This window comes from Diadema setosum, chromosome 10 (assembly GCF_964275005.1).
Source record: "Diadema setosum chromosome 10, eeDiaSeto1, whole genome shotgun sequence".
Classification (NCBI taxonomy): Eukaryota; Metazoa; Echinodermata; class Echinoidea; order Diadematoida; family Diadematidae; genus Diadema; species Diadema setosum.
Window position 1 is genome coordinate 29,907,269 of NC_092694.1, and position 23,446 is coordinate 29,930,714.

At 41.7% G+C, this 23,446-nt stretch overlaps 1 protein-coding gene across 1 annotated transcript; it reads right to left on the reverse strand.

The window, feature by feature from the left end:
- Positions 1–4,828: 4,828 nt before the first annotated feature.
- On the reverse strand, positions 4,829–8,038 carry LOC140233930 (uncharacterized). Its single transcript, XM_072314019.1, has 3 exons — positions 6,715–8,038; positions 5,440–6,231; positions 4,829–4,968 (listed from the first exon to the last, which is right to left on the reverse strand). Exons 1-3 carry the CDS (start codon positions 8,036–8,038, stop codon positions 4,829–4,831), a joined length of 2,256 nt encoding a protein of 751 aa, XP_072170120.1.
- Between the last annotated feature and the right edge of the window lie 15,408 nt (positions 8,039–23,446).

The window sequence follows — 23,446 nt, forward strand, 5'->3', positions numbered from 1 at the left end:
CGGTGTATCGGCCGCAAGATATCAAGCACGATGTTTTGCACCACATCGAGACCCGTGGTCAACCGGTGCATGCAAGACCAGACCACGTCGACTAGCTCCTGACCGGCTTAAGATCGCCCGCGCCGAATTTGAGCACATGATGGATCTCGGCATTATCCAGCCCTCCAACAGTCAATGGTCGTCACCATTACACATGGTGCCAAAGAAGACTGAGGGGGACTGGCGTCCGTGCGGAGACTATCGTGGGCTCAACAGATCCACCATACCAGATAGGTACCCAATACCTCACATTCAGGATTTTGCATCGAATTTGCATGGTAAGCAGGTCTTTTCTAAGATAGACCTGGTACGTGCTTACCATCAAATTCCGGTGGCACCTGAAGACGTGTGTAAGACGGCGATATGCACGCCCTTTGGTTTGTTTGAATTTTTGCGTATGCCCTTCGGCTTGCGTAACGCCGCGCAAACTTTTCAGCGTTTTATCGATCGCGTGCTTCGTGGGTAGCCATTTGTGTACGCTTACATTGACGACTTGCTTGTAGCCAGTGACAACGAAGAAGAGCACGAACACCATCTTCGATTGTTGTTCACTAGGCTACAAGAATTCGGCGTTGTCGTCAATCCTAACAAGTGCGAATTTGGACGAGACACGATCGACTTCTTGGGTCATCGCATTAACTGCGAAGGCGTGTGCCCCTTGCCCGACAAAGTTGATGCGATACGCCAGTGCGCCACGCCCACCTCAGCCAAACAACTTCGCGCTTTCCTCGGCCTTGTCAACTTCTACCGGCGATTTCTGCCGAATTGTGCCGAGACTCTGCTACCTCTGACAGACCTACTCCGCAATCGTCCACCTCGCTCACGCAAACCACTGCCGTGGTCACCAGCGTGCGAAGCGGCATTCAGCGAGATTAAAGAGAAAATCTCCCAAGTCACGCTGCTGTCTTACCCTAATACCCAGTTCCCCCTTAGCGTCGCCGTTGATGCATCCGACAGGGCGGTAGGAGGCGTAGTGCAGCAACTTACTGACGGACAGTGGCAGCCTATTGCTTTCTTTTCGCGTAAGCTCAACCAAGCAGAGACACGCTATAGCACATTTGGGCGGGAGCTCCTAGCTATATATCTCGCGATCAAACACTTCAGATACATGCTAGATGGTCGAGACTTTTGCGTTTTCACCGATCACAAGCCCATCATCCATGCTTTCAATGCAAAGCCAGATCGCCACAGCCCGCGCGAGATTAGACATTTGGATTACATCTCCCAATTCACAACAGACATACGACACATTCGAGGGACGGACAACGTCGTGGCTGACCTACTTTCGCGTCCCCAGGTCAGCCTGATTCAGGCAGGCGAGACTGTCAATTATGAGGTCATGGCGCAAGCCCAGGCACTAGATGCCGAGCTACAAGCAGAATTGCGTAACCCCCAAACTAGCCTGCAGTTAGAGCGCGTGTCCCTTATCGACACCAACAGTGCTCTAGTCTGTGACATGTCCACCGGCAAACCACGCCCATTTGTCCCCCAGTTGCACAGAAAAGCGATATTTGATGCTATACATGGCCTATCACATCCAGGCATTAAAGCCAGTCAGATAGCGGTCTCATCTAGATTTGTGTGGCCCTCAGTAAATAAAGATGTTCGAACATGGGCACGCCAATGCATCGCATGTCAAAAAGCCAAAGTGCATCGGCATGTCAAATCACCCCTTGGGACATTCGCAATCCCAGATGCGCGATTCGCACATGTTCACATAGATATAGTAGGTCCTCTCCCTCCATCCCGAGGATATACATATTTGTTGACATGCATTGATCGTTACACTCGCTGGCCAGAGGCTATTCCTCGGCCTGATATAACAGCGGAAACGGTTGCTAGAGCATTCATTGAACGTTGGGTTGCTGTTTACGGAGCGCCCGAAACAGTAACTACTGACCGAGGAACTCAGTTCGAGTCCCAGCTGTTTACCAACTTAATACGCATGCTCGGCACCACGCGAATTCGCACTACAGCCTACCATCCGGCGGCAAATGGCATGATAGAGCGTTTTCATCGCCAGATGAAAGCGGCGATGAAAACTAAACCAGACCCTACACGCTGGTGTGAACACCTCCCCGTCATCTTGTTGGGCATTCGCTCAACTGTCAAAGATGACCTTTCATGTTCCCCAGCGGAGTTAGTCTTCGGGACTACGCTGCGATTACCGGCACAGTTCGTTGACCCCAAGCGTGCTGATGTTGACCCTAGCGACTATGTCTCCCGATTGCGCGACCACATGAGTCAAATCCATCCCACATCTCCCCGTGCTCAGAGCACAACCACCCACCTGCCGAAGGATTTATGTACATGTTCACATGTGTTCGTGCGCGTAGATAGGGTACGTAAACCGCTAGAACAGCCTTACTCCGGCCCTTACAAAGTGCTAAAACGCACTGACAAATATTACACTCTCGACATCAACGGCAAACGAGAACAAGTTAGTATCGATCGACTTAAAGTTGCTTATATCGAACCGAGCAGTGTGCAGGACGACCTGCAGCACGGTCATGACGACGAATCACAACTTTCCCCACCTAATGCAGCCAAGGCGAACGAAGTTAACTCTCCCACCACTCCGACGCAACTCGCAACTAGGCAAACCAAATCTGGGCGTCACGTCAAATGGCCAAAACATTTGCTGGATTATGAAGTTTAAGCTCTTCTTCAAAGATTCCAATACCCTTTACCATTTATCATTTACTGTGAAGACATTGTAATTATGTTTCAAAATGATTTTTCTGACAGCAGAAATCCAGTCGTTTGAATTTGTGCTGTCCGAGCGTGCGTTTACACGTCGCTTCACTATATGGATAAGATGAACCACGAAAGTCGAGGTTATGTAAGAGTGAATGCTCCCGCATGGGAGCCTTTTTATACATTGTAACTAATGTTGTGTACAGTTTACGTTTAAGATTCTGACTGTTGAGCATTTGTGCATGCTTTTATGTTATGTATCTCTCTCTTTCTCTCTCTTCTCTGTATCTTTCTATATCTTTCTTGGCAAGGTTTATTCCATGAACTGGATTTAATGTCGATAGTGGAGTGAATACTCTGTCGAACACGTTGATAAAGTCTGCAGTGGCTTTATTCTTATTGGTAGAATCAAAAGTCAATTGACTCATGGTTGTTGTAATTCACCTCTAATCCTATACAGTCATTTGAGTTTTTTTGGGGGGGATTTTTACCACACGTCTCAGTAGAGCGTATTGTTGTGTCTGTTCCACCAATTCGACTATAGTACTTACTATAGGATAGGACAAAATGTCTGTTGGCCAAATCAAATTTTGTTAGAATAAGACAAGATTTTCCGGGACGTCTAACTAATAATATGAACATTGTATTTTTTTTTTGTTCAATTGTGGAAATTTGCCACATTCCATACAGCTCTCCTGATTGGAATACATGCTCCATTGTCTTGAGCGTATTATTGAGGCTGAAAATATGTAAATATAATATTTTGCACTTTCAGTGTTGTGGCCTTAGTCCTGGAAAGCTTAGTTTTATTCCAGTCGCTCTGATAGAGCATTTCATGTAAATAGTGCATGTATCATAACTCTCGGCAAACGATATTGTATTCAACTTTATATTGGCAAACCATCTATGTTTAACCTACATTTCTGTACTTGCATTGTTTGCTAGAGATCTGTACATAGTATACGGTGCGTTTCTTGTTTGTCGTAAGCAAGTGCTTTGGCAAGGACTTCCTTACTAGGGGGGGGGGGATTGAATGTAGCAGCGCTGTACTGCGTTACCATGGTGACCACAGTGCACTGCTCTGTCCTGAAAGTGAAAAAGGTGCAAAACCCTCTTGCATCTTGTATTTACATTGATTTAGGGAAAGAGAAGGAAAGGCTGTTTAAAACTAGGACGGGTGCCTGATATTGTATTTGTACAGTTTTTTATTATGATATAGGCAGTAGAAGTGGGCACTGCAAAATGTCACACTGCAGCACAGCACCACAGCTGACAGTTGACCGCTCTGCCTGACCTTTTGATAAAGTACCCCTTGGCCCAAAGCCTCATTATCACTGACCATAACAAATCACCACCTCTTAGGGAAGAACACCGCCACTGACCCCTCACTCTTTAGTGTTTCCGGGGTCGTTTTTCTTCCAAGTTCAGGGCAAATAGATCTCATTGTGTGCATAAATAAGATGACAGGGAAATATACCAGTTGCTGTCTGATTGACGCGTCCTAATGCCAGGCAGCTAAAAACAAAATCTGACCTCAGACTGGACGGAGACTTGTGTGCATCTTTGACCCCTGATGAGGAAGTGAGTTTGACCACGACCTCCACTTCGCTGTCATGATCGAGCCATATAAAAACCATGAAAACTCGGAATTAGCAGGGACTTTGAAATTGCCATTGACTGCTGATTATGCTGCCCGAGATCAGTTCGTCTAGCTGATTTTTCTCCTCAACTTCATGACTTTTGGCTGAAAACTGTGAGAGGACTTTGTGTCGTCAGGCAGTCCTTGTTTCTCCACAATATTTGGCTGAAAATTTTGAGAGGACTTTGCTTCGCCTGGCAGCCCTTGCTTTTCAGCCTATGCCTCGACAGCCTGGAAATAAGCATCTTTCCCCGGGAGGAGAACAGCATCACAGCCCACAATCAGTCTATTACAACCGGCAATTAGAAACTGTTGACTCTGTATACACGTGTATAAGAGGATAATGTCCGCTCAATCTCTGCCGGTGACTGTCACAATGCGGCATCTACATCATTTCAGGCAAATCTGACTCGTTGCTCCTTGCCACATTCATGCCGAGCATCCAGTCGACCGTCATCCCGTTCCCGTTTCATCTCGTTTTGGACCCGTCGTGTTCGAGCTTTTCGCCCCGATCTCGTCCGTCGCGCTCATCTTCGACGACGCCCTCCTCGCGAAGTGACGCACGCCATTCAAGGGATTTTCGCGGAACATTCCTGGATTTAACATAAAATGGAGATTTCGCGCCCTGATACACCGTGTTAGATTATTGGTGGTGAATGTTTATATCAATATTTGGAATTTCCTAATTCGGATAATATCTGTGGATCCACATTATTGAGCTTGATGTTGAACAAGTCAAGAGGGGTAATGTACGTTTGTTCAATTTATACTTAGTTGTAAGCATTATTCTGAACGCCAGAATAATATAAGATTTTTGTCCGTCACTACAACGCTATAAATGACAGCGTGTTGATACAGGTATGATCCTGATCGATTGTAAATAAAGTCCGTTCAATTAAGAAGGCCATTGCAAATGTAAACTGAACTGTCTCACATGTGTTTGCTTTAACCTCGTTGTCTCGTAAACAATAACAAAAAAAAAAAAATAGAGGAATTGGTTATTGACCCTTGCGCGTGCAATTTAAGCAAAACAATAACAAGCACTCACACTATTACAACAATACCAGTTCTTTCTAAACGTCCATGATAACTCATTCTCCTGGCTGGGATTAAGTCATGAAGGCGAGAGTCTGTCTTTGCGATGCTCTGAGCAAATTTCACACATAGGGAGATGCGACGGTCACTTAACTTCGCCAGGTTACATCTCACCAGGGCGTCATCATGACACTCATACTGTGACCCAAGCATAATGCGGCACGCGCGTTTCTGCACTCTCTCGATGTCATTTACTTGGGAAACTGATAGGCCTGAGCACCACACCACCTCGCAATACTCCACGACAGGGCGAACGAAGGTACAGTAGATGACAATCATGTCAGCAAGGCACATACGCAAACCCTTCAGGACTCGCAGAAAGTGGAGTCTCGTATTGGCTTTCTTCAGCATATCATTCACGTGACTATAACATCTCAGATCCTGTTGCACTGTTACACCAAGAAGTTTGATCTCATTCACTTGGGCTACAACTGTATCTCCGATCACGATATCTGATGGTTGCGGCACTTGGCGAGCAAAGTAAATTTGCATTGACGAGCATTTTTTCGGGTTAAGTTTCATGAAGTTTTGCTCTGACCAGATGTGCAAACGTGTCACGGCTTCCTGTATGGTGGACACTGCACCGAGGTTTCTGCACTCCAGAAGGGTGAGGTCGTCCACGTATTTCAAGCAAGGGATCACTTCATTGCTGCATGCTTCATTAATCATCGCCAGAAAGATGATGGGGCCAAGACGGGTGCCCTGCGGGGCTCCTGAGCGGAGCTTCTGCCAATCTGAATATGTATTCTGATATTCACACACTGAGTACGATTCGACAAGAAATCACGAATCCAGTCAACCACACACTCACGAACATTCATAAGCAGTACATGTAGCTTTTGTAATGCGAGATTGTGATTTATGCGATCGAAGGCCTTGCTATAATCGGTAGAGATTACATTGGAGATTGACCTCTGTTTGTCAGCATTCATGTGAATCGCGTGAAGCAGGCTGACCAAGTAGTGGGATGTGGAGACTTTTTTTTTGGTTTCCAAATTGCGATTTATCTATTAGTGGTTGCATATCGCGAAGCGTTAATCCTGCAATGAACTTCTCCGCTACTTTCGCAAAGTGATCAGTGAGAGACACTGGTCTGAGATTGTCGATAAATGGCGGTGTGGTCTTGGGGATGGGCACTACACATGCGCGCTTCCATCGTTCTGGGACTTTCGCTTGTTGAAAGGAGGTGCTGAATATGTGTGCGAGAGGCGAACTTAGCTCCAGTGCGAATTCCCTAACCAAACGGGCGGGAATGCCATCAGGTCCTGGGGCTGTACGGGGTTTGATGCGCTTGAGCTCTCGGTAGACTTCCCATGGTTGTACAAGGGGGCAGGGCTCTCGAGAGGGAAGAAATGCCGGGAGGTGAAGTGCATCAAGCGGCGGGATGTCGGAAGTGACATTGACGAACTGTGTGTTAATCATGTTTGCAGTTGACTTATAATCTGTTGGTTCAATGTTGTCAATTCGGATCAAGGGGGACTTCCTTGGCCCAGACGTAAGTTTTCCGATATGTTGAAACCAGGCTGATGGATTAGAGTGTTTGAGCTGTTGCACCCTTTTCGAGTAATAATTGGCTTTGGCAGATATGATTTCTCGCTGGATTTTGTTCCGAAGGCCGCGCCATTTTTTGTCCTCTTTTCTCTCAAATGCTTTTTGTCTCTTCATTATCATTGATTTAATGGCTGGTGTCATCCATGGTCTATCATTTATGTGCAACTTCACAACTAGCGTTGGAAAGTACGTGTCGATCATCGGAACCAGTTCTGCGTAAAAAAGTTCACACTTTTCGTTGGCATCACTTATGGAGAAAAGTTCAGACCAGTCATGATTCGCCAGTCTGGCTCCAAACTCCCGGATGTCACTGTCTCTCATTGGGCGGGAGATCTTCGTTCGCGTGACATTTGGAGTGGGGCGTGGTCGATGATTTGGTGACCATGTTATCACGCTATGGTCACTGGCTCCTAGGGGCGAACACGAGATGGGGGCCTCATAATGCTCTTGAAAGTTAGTGACGATTTGGTCCAAGGTACGGCTGCCTCTGGTTGGTACATGTACAATCTGTTTGAAGTCATTGTCCAACAGAAGTGATGATATATCTAGGTCATTTAGATCACCCAGAATCGCAAATCCGACATTTTGGTGCTTGGTTCTTATTGAATCCATTGTGGAGTGAAGGTGCTCAATGAGTATATCCGGCTTGTCGCTCCTTGGTGGGTGATATATCGCGGCCACCACCATGAACGAAATCGATCGTGGCGCTCTTGTCGGGCGGAGTTTAACCCATACGATCTCTAGCTCAGGCGGAACGGTGACATCCAGAGGTTGAGAGCGTAGTAGATCTCTAGCATACACGGCAACCCCACCTCCTCTTGATTTCTGACGTGATTTGTAGAAAACATCATAGTCAGCGATAGACATCGTCTGGATCGGTTGATCGTGACTAAACCATGTTTCAGTCACAACGGCGACTTCAACGTTTTGATCGAGAACGACGGCATGGAACTCGTCAAATTTGTTGTTCAAAGATCTGGCGTTGGTAAGAAGAAAAGATGGCAGTGCGTACGCCATTCTGTTGATTTGAGTAGGAACTTGAATTAGGTTGCACACGTTGACTTTCCCTTGACCCGATTTTTGGCGTTTGTCGTGAGGATTGCTTTATATCGTGACATGACTAGGGATCTTTCGGATTTTGTGTGAACCTGCTCGACATCCACGAGTTCTCCAGACACCGCATCCCTTGGCAACGCGTATTGTGTCCAGGGGTAACTGCGAGGCTCCGGTGTTACGTAATCGGTGGAGTTCTTTGACAGAATATGTGATGCGAGACGCACTCATTGTTAGGGTAATTGAAGGTCTGGGGCACTGAACTAGACATCTGGGAGGGGTAGACGGCCTTTTGACGGTGAACTCACCGGCGATATGCAGAGGACCTTCTACGGGCTTCCTCTTGGTGGCGATTTCACCAAACAGAGGGGGACCTCGCCTGCCTAGTTCCTTCCTGGTGGGACTACACGATAGCGCGTAATGTACACAAAACGCAGACGTGAAAACCGATAGCAATAACAGTTTCATTTTTGGTACATGCTGAGCTGGAACACAAACAGTTTCTCAACTAAAAGCTGGTAGAAACACAATATCAACAAACTTACATACGACGTATCACTGATGATCCCAAAATAGGAAGAAATCAAGGCGAACTTTACTGATAATTTCCCAAATATTCCATCATAATGTGTATACTAGATTTTTTTTTTACATTTCTATTCTTACTGCAAAGGTTCCCTCGCATGGGAAGGATTGGGGGACAGCCCCTTTCATACCCTCCTCTCGCTGTATCAACCTCTCCTCCATGCATTGATTATGGCTACACATTTGGGTATGGACTTTTTTTTTCTCAAAATGGTAGTTCAACCAAGAGCTCCATAATGTTGGAGGGGGATACCTCCACCCACATCCTTCTGTCGATTGGTCTCCGTCCATAGATGGCTGACTTACTACACCTTTTTTATACAAATTTCGAGGTATTCCTTCAAAAGTGCCTGTGTGCCAGGTCGTTGAATCTCATTTCTCAAAATACAAGAGCTCTCTCGAATGGGAGTGGAATACCCTACCCTCGCCAACGCTGCGCTTGCTGGGTTCTCATCCATATAGACTTGGTACACCTTGGTGATCCATAATTTTCCAAATATTCCCCAAAACGTATGCATCAGATTCTTAAAAAAAAAAAAAAAAAAAACAACCTTCGGAACGTCTTTGGGAGGAGGGTAGGTGAGATGCGCCCACACCCCATCAACTTCCGTATAAGTGACGACGCACACATTAAACAAGAGCTACACTGAATCAGTGATTTCAGGTCTAAACCTGCAAAAATCCAATCCCCCACCCACATCCTCCCCCTCCCCCTCCGCTTCATTCCTTTGCACCATGAACTTATGCTTTTACATATTTTCCAAGTCCCCCCCCCACGTGAAAACAGATCGACACCCCTTGCTCTGTGCACATACCCGACTTAGATAATTACCTGAAAAGTTCTGCGGAATGAGTAGCCACTTTTTTGGTAACAGAAATGCATGGTTTGTAATCCCTACATTATAAACAATTATTAAGTATTAACTATCGCAATATCAATATTAACATCCTCACATTTCATTCGAGGTATCTGACCTTGTGTGATTTTCATAGGTGAACGGTAATGGCTCGTTAATAGGCAGGGCCTACGAGTGCTCTTAAGAACATCATCATGTTTACCATTGATGATGCCAAACTATTTTGATACTTTGAGGTCATTGACCTCTCGAGATCATCAGAGGTCAAAGGCAGAAACTCGTCTGTGTGCCTTGGATTATGAAGACGATGTCATTGTACACAGATATGCCTGTTTTGTACATCTTTACCATGTTTGACCTTTCACCAATGATGTCATACTTCAATATTCTGATATTCTGAGGTCATTGACCTCTCAAGGTCATCAGAGGTCAAAGGTAGAAGCCTGTCTACTCTTTAGAATATGAAGACAATTTCATTGTAAGACAGATATGCTTGTTTTGTACATCTTAACAATGGTTACCATTAACCAATGACATCACAGATCAATATAATATTTTGAGGTCATTGACCTCCAAAGGTCATCAGAGGTCAAAGGTTAAAACCTGTCAATGCTCTGTGGAATCAGAAAATGCTTTCCCTGAAGTATAGATGCATGTTTAGTGAATCATAACCACATATATCATTCACAAATGTGTAAAAACATCGATATTTTGATATTTAAAGTTCATTGACCTCTGGAGGTCATCAGAGGTCAAAGGTAAAAACCTGTCAGTGCTCTGTTGAATCTGGAAATGATTTCTCTGTGGTACAAATGCATGTTTAGTGCAACATAACCACATATATCATTCGCAAATGTTTAAAAACATCGATTTTCTGATATCTAAAGTACATTGACCTCTGGAGGTCATCAGAGGTCAAATCAGATTTACCTCCCGATCTTAAAATAAATCTTATGGTATGTACTAACACTGGTGAAAGTTTCATGCTTTAGGCAAATTTTGCACAATTCACGTGATTTTGAGGGCTTAACTGCTCTACTATATGGGGCTGCACGCTGCTGGTCGCAGTTATCATGCAATAATGGTTTCGTACAATACGTGTACCTCGCCGCCGTACGGCGGCGGCTCTGGTACGAAACCATTATTGCATGATTACTAAGACATGAGAGCACTTTGGGGCGAGTAAGTCTCACAGTGTTAGTTATATGAAAGGTACTTTAACCTGAAACACAAACTAAGACAAGGAAATTCAGGGAAACTTTTGAGGTAATACCAAAACTTTATATTATCTTTAAAACAACAATATATGTTTGCCCGTCGGGCAGTTCGTAGCTTTGGTCGTCGACAAGATTAAGGTCATTTAAATAACATGCTTCACCTGATGAAAGGATAGTTGATGCGGTGAAATAACCGGCATGTACTTTTGGCCCATGGTGACTAATTATTCCGACTTGTCGGAACTTTTCCTGACCAACTTCAACAATTTGTGACACCGTGACATTGTGCATTATTTTCTCATTACCTTTCGTAACCCGCTCGATTTTGCAGATCAGCACTCTCGGTAATGACAGAAACTTTTCAAATTTTTTTCGCACTCTCCCATGGCAGTTTGGTTGGCAACAAATTTCTTCAGACATAATGTGTTCTCTTCTTTCAAATTCCTTTATTAACGAGCTTAATTCACATGCTTCATCTCCCTGGTGGCTTGGTAAATTCAAAAACAGATGACTTTTTTCTTCCACATGTGTTCTCGACAGGAGACATTTTTCACAAATTTTGACGTAATTGATTGGTATATTTGTGTCAATTCCACATTTTTTTGTAACAATATCCATCCACTCCCACGCATCTCCGACTTGACCTGGTGCTATCCTTATAGCCGTCTCTGCTTTTTGGAGAGTTTGTACTAAATGTTTTTTATCTACATTACTCAGTTTCTTTCCAGTTTGAACGATTGTGAGGGAATTGTAAATGCACTCTTCGAGTGATGTCTCATCATTAAGCATTAACACACCCCCATCTCTGTTAATTCTTTTACATATAACTTGCACCTTGGGTATTTGTAGTATAAGATTTATCACTGCTTCAAACCAGCAACAGTTTTTACACCTTATCCTGTAAAGTATTTCTAAAGTTGCTTGTCGAATTTGTTCGTCAGATAAGGTGTCTGTGTGCTCTAAATATATTTCGTTTGGTTTCTTTGGCGTATTGTAATTGATTTTAACGAATGGTTTTAAATGCTCTGCCAAGTCCGAAAGCGGAGATGTTTTTAGGAGCGCTTGGATTTCCTGCGAAAATTGAAGTCTATAAATATTGTTTTTAAAATTGGCATCATACAGCCGCATGTTTTCCAGCACATGTTTAGTAATGTGATAAATAAATGTTGCGAAGCCAGTTTCCATTTTTGGTACACATAATTTGTCTTTACTCAAATTTTTCTTGAAAATGTATTCTCTATTCTTCCTTGGTAGAGCATATATTTCTTTTGCTTGCTCAATTTTCTGTAGAAGGATAGAATATGCGTTGTCAGGAAGGAGTGTCCATTTAGTGGACATTGTCAATATAATAATATGTCTCAGTAATTCTGTGAACTCTAAAAGAGTGCCTGGGTGAACAAGAAGGTTACTAAAAGAAATCCATTCTTGTTCCTCCCCTGAATAATATTCTTTACATAATATATTTGTGATAGTTTCATAAAAATGTGTATGTCCTCCTTCGTCCACGCCCTCCTTTTGGAGAACCTGAAGAAGTCGAGAACCCGGATCTTGTCTCTCGGCCAAAGTGGGGACGAGGCTGACGTCCTGTCTCGTCTTGCGTGTCTTGTCGTTCACCGTCTTACGCTTCCTAACGGTGACCCTGAGTGATAACGAGAAAACGGTTTAAGATTAAAACAGGAAAGCAAATGAGGCAATGAAGGTTACAACTGCAAGAAAACCCGATCTCTTCCCACCTCCCTGACTTGACTTGAAAATAATTATATGGCACGAAAATTAATATGTATGACCTTATTCTACAGACACCTTCAGCATTGGTGCGTTCAATCCCCATGGTCAAAGACATATCCCGAGCGCATTCCAGAAATGAATGCGGCTTGTGGCTCTGGTCGAGTCTGGCGTATCTCAATGTCACCACCAGGGGCAGATCCAGGAATTCCGTAAAGGGAAGACGCCTTTACAAAATTAAAGGGGGCGCAAACACCCCCGTTTTTTCCTTTTTTTAAACAACAAAATAAAGAGGGGCGCTGTTATAAAGAATCTATCTAAATTAATAAAACAAAATGCGTAATCTCTTGTGATATATAGCATACTGAGTATGTATGGTTGTATGCACAAATCATAAACCTCAGTATATTGATTCCATCAGCATGAACATGGTTTGACTTTGCTAACGAAATCGTGGGAATGATATTCCGTTTTTGCCTCGTGTGAAAAAGAATTACGGCAGTACTGTGAATATGCAGCATGCGGGTAAAGTGTTTGTTTTGGGGTCATGTAACATTCACTATCCATTGATATAGAAACGACAATAGCATAAAGAGAGGATCATGACAGAATTGGGTAATTCATCCATAATATTATTTTACACGTATTTACACAAAGATTGTACATAGTTTTGTTTGAGATGAGGCTTCAGATTTTCTACGTGTTCGATGATTATTTTTTTTTTAAGATAATGAGAATCTTCTCATGAAATATGAAAGAACATGTTATTCTAAAAGGTATAGAGTTTATTCGATGATAATTGGTTTTGAAAGGGCCGACATATCCAAAACCAAACGATCTAAATAGAAGGTGAGACCTACCTTTTATTTGGATTGCTGTGTTTTACTTTGCTTTTGGATATAATTATGGCTTTTTTTTTCCAATTCAAATAACAAACGCTGGGGAAGGGTGATTATGAGAAGTGTGATTGTTTGGGGCTTAATTTTAAAGGTCCTGTTGACCTTTGGGAGCAGTGATTTCAAAAATGTTCAAGATATCACATTTGATGCATATGTGTAGGTCTGTTGTGTCACAAAACATCCTACTATACAATTTTTTGTTTTGTTTCAGTTAGTAAAGCCTAAAATATAAGGAGATATCAGTGTTTTTCTCAATAAACCGTAACTGTAGACGGTTTAGTCTGGAAACATTCTTATTATAACTATTCTTCACATTTTGAGTATTTAACAACTGATTATACAGATTCAAATTTTTACAGTGGTTGTTTCAATCCCTGGCTCACATTTTAGAACTATTTTAAAGCACTAATGCTGGGTTTTTGTTTCATCTGCAAATGGTAAATCATGCCTTTAACAAGGGGTAATTGTCAAGGGAGGTAATGCTCTGTGGTAACTATACTGAAAATGCCCAGGGAAATTTTGAAATAAGTGTTGACGGTATAAACAATTAAATACGTCGAAGAAAAGCCTATGGGCCTATAAACACGACTGGTGGCAGTGATGGGAATTGTCGAACTAGACACAGTATTCAGTCAATGATTTATCCAAAATATATATATATATATATTTAGGTAGACATAATTATTGGCGATATTACGGTTACTCCTAATTGACTTTTATTTTAATAGCAGAACTTAACCTGAATAGTGGAAGGGGGGGGGGGGGGGTGGGGGTAGGGGATTGCCCTTGTATGTGGGGAATTGTCCAAAGGGGAATTGGCGTTGATGATAGCCCTAAGGCCCCAGTCACATAATGCTCTGCGTCCGGAGTTACGTCCTGCGGACTCTCGCGGATCCCTTGCCGTCACAATTTTTTTTTTTTACAAAAAAATACGGAAAAAATGCAGGCGATACGGACAAATACGATCAGACGCAGACACCTGCATCCACTTGCGGATAATCTTACGAATTGGCATCTTATTTGTTTTTTCGACTTGCGTAAACTTTCGAATACTTCTGAATACTTGCGGAGAGTTACGCTTAGTCACAGAGTGTTGTGAATAATCATGGACAATGTGGTTTTCTCTGACGATCTCTGCTCAGTTACGATATTATGACAAGAAGGTTATCACATATCGGACTGTCTTATATTGTACATTAGGGAAAAGCTGAAGTTATGTCATGTACGACTTGTGAAGACTTTTCGCATTCCTTTAATTTGTTTCACAGCAATAGGGAAAAAATGAAATTTTTAACTGTAAGTTTGAATTGATTTTGTGCAACTCAAAACTTGAATATATACATCATCAATGTCCAGTGTATACATAGCATAATTATTCCATAAATAGAATGTAATATAGATCGATAAGTTAAACAATAGAGTTTAAACAATAAGTTAAACAAATACATTACAGTCATGGAATAGACAATCTTGCAGCACCCCTGACCTTTTGGAGCAGGGGGGCGTAGCATCCCTATGAAAAATAAAAGTTGGGGGTGCTTCTGCACCCCAAACTTTTATCTTTTTTACAGGGAAAATTGTTTGTTTCTTTTTTACAGAAAATTGTCCAAATATCCCACCCAAAGTGTGCATCAAATCACTGAATTTCATTTCTGAAAATGCAAAATCTCCATAGCGTGGGAGGCGTGTCCCCCTCCCACACAGAACAAGCTTATATAAGCACAGACAGCACTATTTAAGCATTCCCATTGTCCCTGGATATTTACTTTTCTTACTTTTTTGTTGAAATTTTTTTTTTCAAATATGCTACCTGAAGGGCTCACTAGATTGCTGAATTTCAATTCTAAAAATGCAGAAGTTTCTTTATTTAGGGGGAGGGTACCCCCTTCAGGGGAGCGTCGATGGAGGGGGCGGGGAGCAAACATTTCCAAGATGTGGATTTTTTTTTTTTTTTGGAAACTGTCCCAATCTTTTACCCAAAGTGAGCACCAGTCAATTCTGAAAATGCGAATACCCCTTCCCACGATATTTTCCTGTCTATTCTAGAGTATTCAAAGGCTCCCTCGTATGCAGGGGTGCGGGGCAGTTGCCATAATATTGCCCCCCCCCCCCCCATAATTTTCAGGATGTCAGAGATTTTCTTGCTTTTTTGATGGAAAACTGTCCAAATATTTTACCGAAACTATGCAAGGAATTGTTGCAGTTCAATTCTGAAAATACAATATCTCTCTCGCGTGAGATGGGGATAGCCCTCCCCCTTTTAATCCTTTCCCATGGATTTAGTATATATCTTCCGAATGATTATTTCATCAAAGTCATAAAAAGATCTGTCATTTCAGTTCAAAAAATGCAAAAGTTCCCTCGTGTGGAAATAATATCCTCCTTTCATTTAGGCCTTAACCATTTCCCCGCTTAGTTCTCCTCCATAGACTTTGTAGCAGTACACTTCGGGTATTGATAATTTCCCAAATTCCATCAAAAATTTGTTTACGAGATAATGACACATGAATTCCAAAAATACCACAGTTTCCTCGTATTAAATGGCATCAATCCTGGAATAAAGATATTGGGTGGGGGCTGTGCAAAAAAATCACTTTACCCCCACCTTAATTTCGGAAGGAGGATGTCCTCTTTCAGTTTACTTTTATTCCCCCACTACATTTAGTAGCTTTATTCTTCTTTATTTGACGTTTTTTCAAACATTCCATCATAAATTACTATAATTGAGTATAAACAATATATTTTTATTTCAATCCTCAAAATACGAAGGCTCTCTCGAATGGGAGGGTAAGGGACACCCCCTTCCAAAACCCTCCCCCATATGCTACTGTATTAGCCTCCACCCCATGCATTGATTATGGCTATGTAGATATTTACATATTCCACCAGAAGTGTGCGCCAGAAATTCCAGATCTTTGAATTGCAATCATAAAGATGCAAAAGCTCTCTCATGTAGAAGGGGGATACATCCTGCCATCACATCCTTCCATCGCTTGGTCTCCCTCCATAGATGACTTACTATCGTCTGATACGAATTTCAGGATATTCCACCAAGAGTGTGCATCAGATCGTTGTACATTGTATTTCAATTGTAAAAATGCAAAAGCTCCGTTTTGTGGGAGGGGGCTACCCCTCCCATCCCTGCCTCATCAACTGCCATATTATATATTACACAGTGATGACGCACACGCGGAACAATAGCTGATTATATACCCCGATTTAATGGTCATTCACATTTCTGTGATTATTCATTTTTCATACTTCTTTAAAAATTTCACCAAAAGGGTGCACCAGGACGCTGAATTTCAGGTCTGAAAATTTAAAATCTCCCTCGAGTGGGAGGGGGATACTCTCCCCTCCCCCTTTAGGTCCCCTTCTATGCACTTATACAAAGTGAAAAGACCCACACACGCTTCTCTGATAAAAATTTTGGGATATTTCTCCAAGAGTTTGCATCAGATCTTTGTACATTGTATTTCAATTCTAAAAATGCAAAAGCTCCATCGTGTTGGAGGGGGCTACCCATCCCATCCCCGCCTCATCAAGTTTTATTATCAAACAGTGATGACCCTCACGCGGAACAATAGCTGATTATATACCCTGATTTAATGGTCATTCACATTTCTGTGATTATTTATTTTTCATACTTCTTAAAAAATTTCACCAAAAGTGTGCACCAGAACACCAGGGGGATACCCCCTCCCACTCCCACACCCTCCCCCTTTAGGTCCCCTTCTATGGACTTATGCAAAGTGAAGACTCACACACGGATCAAGAGATAACAGATACCATGTTCAAGAACATTTCATCCATGAATAGAATTTCAAAATTTACCACATGAAGTGTTTACAAGATTGTTGAATTCCACTAAAAATGCAAAAGTTTCCTTGTGTGGCAGAGGGCTTTCTCACCCTCACTTCAATGTCTCTATCCCTCCCTTCACCTCCCACTGTCCCCCCCCCCCCAAAAAAAAAAAAAAAAATGTCGACAGTGCTTGTATGGCCTATGCATCCCCCACCACCACCCCCCCCCCCCCCCCCTCATACTGAAATGCTGCTAATATGGTCCAGCAACCGAACGGGTGGGCCAGGGGTGCAGCATCCCTGTGAAAATGTTGCTCCCAGGGCCTGATCGATAGTCATGACCTACTGCGTTATGTTAAGGAGACTGATATAATAACGTTACCGTAATGCTTGATAAGTTTGCAGATATGAAAAATAAATATCTGGACTTTAGAACACCCCTCCATTTCCACAATATAAAATAAAAAATGTAACACACACTCCATGGAGTGTAAAGTGGTTAAAGGGGATGGCTAGTACCTGATCAGTGGGAGTCAGTGGGAATGTTGGGGGATGATTGTTCCAATCCTTGTGGGATTCATTTTATGCCCCAGTCACACAGTGCTTTACGATGGGTTACGTCGGCCGCGGATAGATACGAATGAGTGAACGCAGGGGTCGCAGCGTGGACGCAGGCATCCGCAGGGACGTATGTAGACGTAACTGTCCGTAACTCATCCGTAAAGAAACGCAAAATGACGGCGCCAAGCCTGCGAAATTTTGAAATGTTCAAAATTTTGCAGAGGGACTCCACGGATGCAAACTTACGCAAGTAACCGTCCAAACGAAACTATCCGTAACTGAACGTAACTACCCGTAGCTTGGACGCAGACCATCCGCAAAAAAGTTTTACCTCCCGTCCGTTTGCGTTCGTTAACGTCCACCGTAAGTATTCGAAAATAACCGCAAGTTAAAACGTATCACGACACTTTCGTCCGATATTTGCGGACAGTTACGGATGCTGCGGACGATTACGTCATTCGACGTTTTCCGTTTTCCACTCGCATGGGAACACAGAGACTCGTGGGAAGCCACACAACTCATGTTGCCAAGCTGCAGCGGATTTACCTGAAAGAATGCTACAACACAGTCGGAGCGGTGGAGAGGCAGAACCGCATGGTCAAATTATGAAATGGTCATTTCAGGTGGCACCCAAATAGGTCTACTAATGACATTGGTTGTCCCTGCTGAACTTTTTTTCTTGCACTCTTTGAATATACATATTTTTTTTTTTCGAAAAAGGCAATATTTTGGGTAGGGGACGGGGTGACAGCATTTTATTCACTTTTCTGGCCGGGGAAGGTGTGGGACAACGATAACTATATAAAATGAGAACGAATCTAATATTTAGTCTTACCCACTTTAAGCTCCATACACACACACACACACACACACATATATATATATGTCTATATATATATATATATATATGTATTTATATATATATATATATATATATATATATACACACACTCTTCATAGAAGGTGTATATGTATATATATGTATATATTATATATATATATATATTATATATATATATACATATATATATATACACACACACTTGGTGATTCTATCCTTCTATGAAGAGTGCTCGATATCCTCAAAGGAAGAGCTTTAGACAGAAGCTTCGGAACAAGTTCACGCAGTTGACTGCAGGTTCATCCGTATTTTTTGCAACTCGGAGTTTCATGCAACCTCCATGAGGCGCAATCATCAGGCAATTCCCTCATGGAGGTTGCATGAAAATCCGAGTTGCAAAAAATACGAATGAACCTGCAGTCAACCGCGTGAACTTGTTCCAATACTTCTGTATATATATATATATATATATATATATATATATATATAAATAGATAAATATATATATATATATATATATATATATATATACATATATATATTGTACTTGTGTGTCGGAGGGGTGTTTGAAAGATTCAGTAGTAATGTTGGGACGTATTTCAATACTGTGCCTCCTTTATGGTAGGCCTACTGTATGGATATGTTTGATCAATTTGTGTGAATCGTTGATATTGAGTTATGTAAAACAGTTGCTACAGTTGCTATAGTTGGTACACTTTGATAAAGTGACCTCTGCTTGCTTTTGACGGTACGGTGTTGATCAGTGTTATTATGTAGCGCTGTGTAACAGTAGGCCTATAGGGCGTTTAGCGTGATCTGTGTACTCTGGTATTACATGGTGCTGTGTAGTATGGGGCGCCTATAGTGTGATAGGATGCTGAGTTGATGGTTTTTAATGGAAGCAATTTACCTATATATGCTACATTGGTAATGCCTTTATGGTGATAGAGTTGAGAAGGATTGAAGTTTAACCAGAGAGATGTGTAGCGTAGGCACATTATAGGCACGATGTTGTAACGTTTGTAATGCATTTATGGTGAAAGAGATGACAAGGATCAAAGTTGATCAAAAGAAATGTGCAATGTAGTAAATTAAGGCACAATGTTGCACAATAAGGGTTGTACAGTAATTCAGCCGAGGTTCTAATTAATAGAGAGAACCCTTGTATTGCATTACTTGATGACTCGTAATGTTTGTGTATAGGTTATGGTTATAGTGGTACAGCATAACTTACGTTGTATAAGGGTCTCGGTGTAAGAAGTGACGTGAGTTATTTCGGTTAACTGTAGGCTATATAGAACGAGTGGGTTAGAGGTGTGTGTATCTAGTGTCGATGGTGACATTTGTGTTTAGAGGCCATGGTAAAGAAGAAGTTTGATACAGGAGCCTATGGAAGTGTATCAGTTGAGGCATTCTTTCCTTTAAAGAATTTCAATTGTAGATGTGAACATAGGCGCCGGAAGTGTGTGGGGGGGGGGGGGGCAAAACGCATTTTTGCCCCCCCCCCCCAAAAAAAAAAAAAAAATAAATAAATAAATAAATAAATTAAAAAATAAATAAATAAAAAAAAATAAATAAAAATAAATAGTCACAAATAAAAAAAAAATAAAATAAAAAAACAAAATACAAATAGGGAAATTTATTAGCTAAGACTAGTAATTCTAACTCTCATAAATGTTTAGACATTCATTTTTCATTACGTGTGAGCAGATTATCTCAACCACATTCAACGGTAACCGTTGCAGTTTTTAGAGGCCTTTGGCTATGGAAAATCGTGTAAATATCAAAATGTTAGCTTTAAGCACTGGCGGATTTAGAGGCGGGCACAACTGGCCCATGCCAACCCTCCTTGTGAAGCAACTTTTTAATAATTCTTCTTTGTTTTGTAATGTTTATACGTGTCCCCCCCCCTCCCTTTGAGAGACAGAAAAAAAAAAATCTTCCATACGTCCCTCTTCCACCGCTAGTTGTTACTAACGTGACACCTGACGTAGGTAGCGCTCCCGGAAAATAGTTTTAACCCCCTCCCGCACCGCCCCCCCCCTCTTAATTTCCAAAGCGAAAAAATATAGCTACAAACGGCAGTTTTTGGACTGTAAAATGTCAAAATTTTCAAGCTCGCTCGGTCCGCTCGCTCGCATTCAATCGCTATGCTATTCTCCTGATGTTGCTGCCAGTAATTGCCAGCAGTTGCGCCCGGTGCATTCCCCCCCCCCTTAATTTCCAAAGCGAAAAAAGAAGTATAGCTACAAACGGCAGTTTTTATACTGTAAAATGTCAAAATTTTCAAGCTCACTCGCCTTTAATCGTTATGCCATTGTAAAAGAGAATTTACTGCCAGTAATTGCCAGCAGTTGCGCCTGGGCCGCCCCTCTCCCCTTAATTTCCAAAGCGAAAAAAAAAAAAAAAAATAGCTACAAACGGCAGTTTGGGGACTGTAAAATGTCAAAATTTTGTAGCTCGCTCGCTTTGCTCGCTCGCATTTAATCATTATGCCATCCTCCTAACGTTGCTGCCAGTAATTGCCAGCAGTTGAGCCCGGTGCGCCTCCCCCTTAATTTCCAAAGCGAAAACATAGCCATAAACGGCAGTTTTTGGACTGTAGAATGTCAAATTTTTTAAGCTCGCTCGGTTCGCTCGCTCGCATTGAATCGTTACGCCGTTCTCCTAATGTTGCTGCCAGTAATTGCCAGCAGTTGCGCCCGGTGCGCCCCCTTAATTTCCAAAGCGAAAGATATACAGCTACAAACGGCAGTTTGGGGACTGTAAAATGTCAAAATTTTCAAGCTCGCTCGCTTCGCTCGCTCGCTCGCATTGAATCGTTATGCCATTCTCCTAATGTTGCTGCCAGTAATTGCCAGCAGTTGCGCCCGGTGCGCCCCCTTAATTTCCCAAGCGAAAGATATACAGCTACAAACGGCAGTTTGGGGATTGTAAAATGTCAAAATTTTCAAGCTCGCTCGCTCCGCTCGCTCGCATTTTATTGTTATGGAATTCTCCTGATGTAGTCCAAGAGCATTAGGTGAAAATAGGCCTTAACCTGGACATTTTTAGTAACAAGCTGATTTTTTCAGGATAGGTCCAGGAATATGTCTAGAATAACATACTAAAAGTCCTCATAAATCCTCCTTGAGCGTTTTCTGCAATCCAAGATGGCGTCCAAAATGGCCGCCTCTTCTGTTTTTCTCATAACTTTGCAAGTAGGTTTCCCCAAAACACACTTTAGATGTCTAAATATATGTTTTGAAGTACAAGGAACTCAATAGAATACATTATAAGAGATGTAGAAGCACGCAAGTACCAATAAGATCGCTTGAGTTCTTCCAAAAGTCAAAAATGGCGTCCAAAATGGCCGTCATATCATGTTTTTCTCATAACTTTGTAAGTAGGTTTCCTAAAAACACACTTTGAATGTCTACACATATGTTTTGAAGTATGAGGAACTCATTAGAATACATCTTAAGAGATGCTGAAGCACGCAAGTACCAATAAGACCGCTTGAGTTCTTCCAAAAGACCAAAATGGCGTCCAAAATGGCCGCCATTTCATGTTTTTCTCATATATTTGCAAGTAGGTTTCCCCAAAACACGCTTTAAATGTCTACACATATGTTTTGAAGTATGAGGAACTCATAAGAATACATCTTAAGAGATGTTAAAGCATGCAAGTACCAATAAGACCGCTTGAGCTCTTCCAGAAATCCAAAATGGCGTCCAAAATGGCCGCCATTTCCTGTTTTTTTTTCTTATAACTTTGCAAGTAGGTTTCCCCAAAACACACATTAAATGTCTAAATATATATATGTTTTGAAGTATAAGAAACTCGATAGAATACATTTTAAGAGATGTTGAAGCACGCAAGTACCAATAAAACTGCTTGAGCTCTTCCAAAAAGCCAAAATGGTGTCCAAAATGGCCGTCATTAACAATTTTATCTCAAAATTGTTTAAATATATATCATTCATTAATAAACCGTGATATTTCATCCTGAAAATATTCAACAAACATTTCAATTAAAAATGTGGTTGCTGTCCATACAGTACTCAAATCAATTTGAATGTTAAAGGGATCGTACAGTTTTGGTTGAGACCTAATTTCAGGTTTCTAACATTTTTGGTGAGATAATGAGAAACCTCATGAAATATGAAAGAGCATGTAATTCTATGAGGAATTCAACGTTTATTTGATGAAAATTGGTTTTGAAATGGCTGAAATATCCAAAAAGGAGCGATTCTAATAAAGTGTGGGACCCACACTTTATCAGGATCGCTTTGTTTTACTTTGCTTTTGGATGTTTCAATCATTCCAAACCCGATTTTCATCAAATAAACTTTGAATTCCTGTTAAAATGGTACGCCCTGAACTATATCATAAGTGTTTTCTTGGTATCTCGCAAAAAGTTAAAAGCCCAATTCTCATCTCCACCAATACTGTACTATCCCTTTAAAGTCTAAAAGTGTGTCCTTAATCGCTTATGACATTACGAGGGAAACATTTTACCATCAGTTTGATGCGAAACAGACAGGGCGACATATTTTGCCATATGGTCCATTTTCGTCACCTAAAGCTCGGAAATTGAAAAATTTGTGCTAGCCTTTTTTACCAACAGGATGCAGTTGATGTCTACCATGAGGTGAGTTCTATTTGAAACATTCAGTTATTTAAGGAAGTAAAACTATTATTTTTGGTACACATACTAAATACATGATCAAAATTTGTGTCTTCCTGCATGTACTACACAGTACTGTGTAATATCACTTGACAAGGAATTATTGTGGAGTAGTCTATCTTTACACCTAAAACATTGTATTGCATTATTTTATTTGTTTCATGTAGATGAAATGAATTATAGTATAATAGAAATCAGAGAGTGTATGACACTCGT

Excerpts from the sequence above, each read along its gene's own strand:
- LOC140233930 (XM_072314019.1), bottom strand. The coding sequence starts at position 8,038 with ATGGCGTACGCACTGCCATCTTTTCTTCTTACCAACGCCAGATCTTTG. Across the intron at positions 6,232-6,714 it reads ACCTGATGGCATTCCCGCCC|TGTGTGAATATCAGAATACA; the intron begins GTTTGGTTAGGG and ends AATCGTACTCAG. Across the intron at positions 4,969-5,439 it reads TGGACGTTTAGAAAGAACTG|GAATGTTCCGCGAAAATCCC; the intron begins GTATTGTTGTAA and ends TGTTAAATCCAG.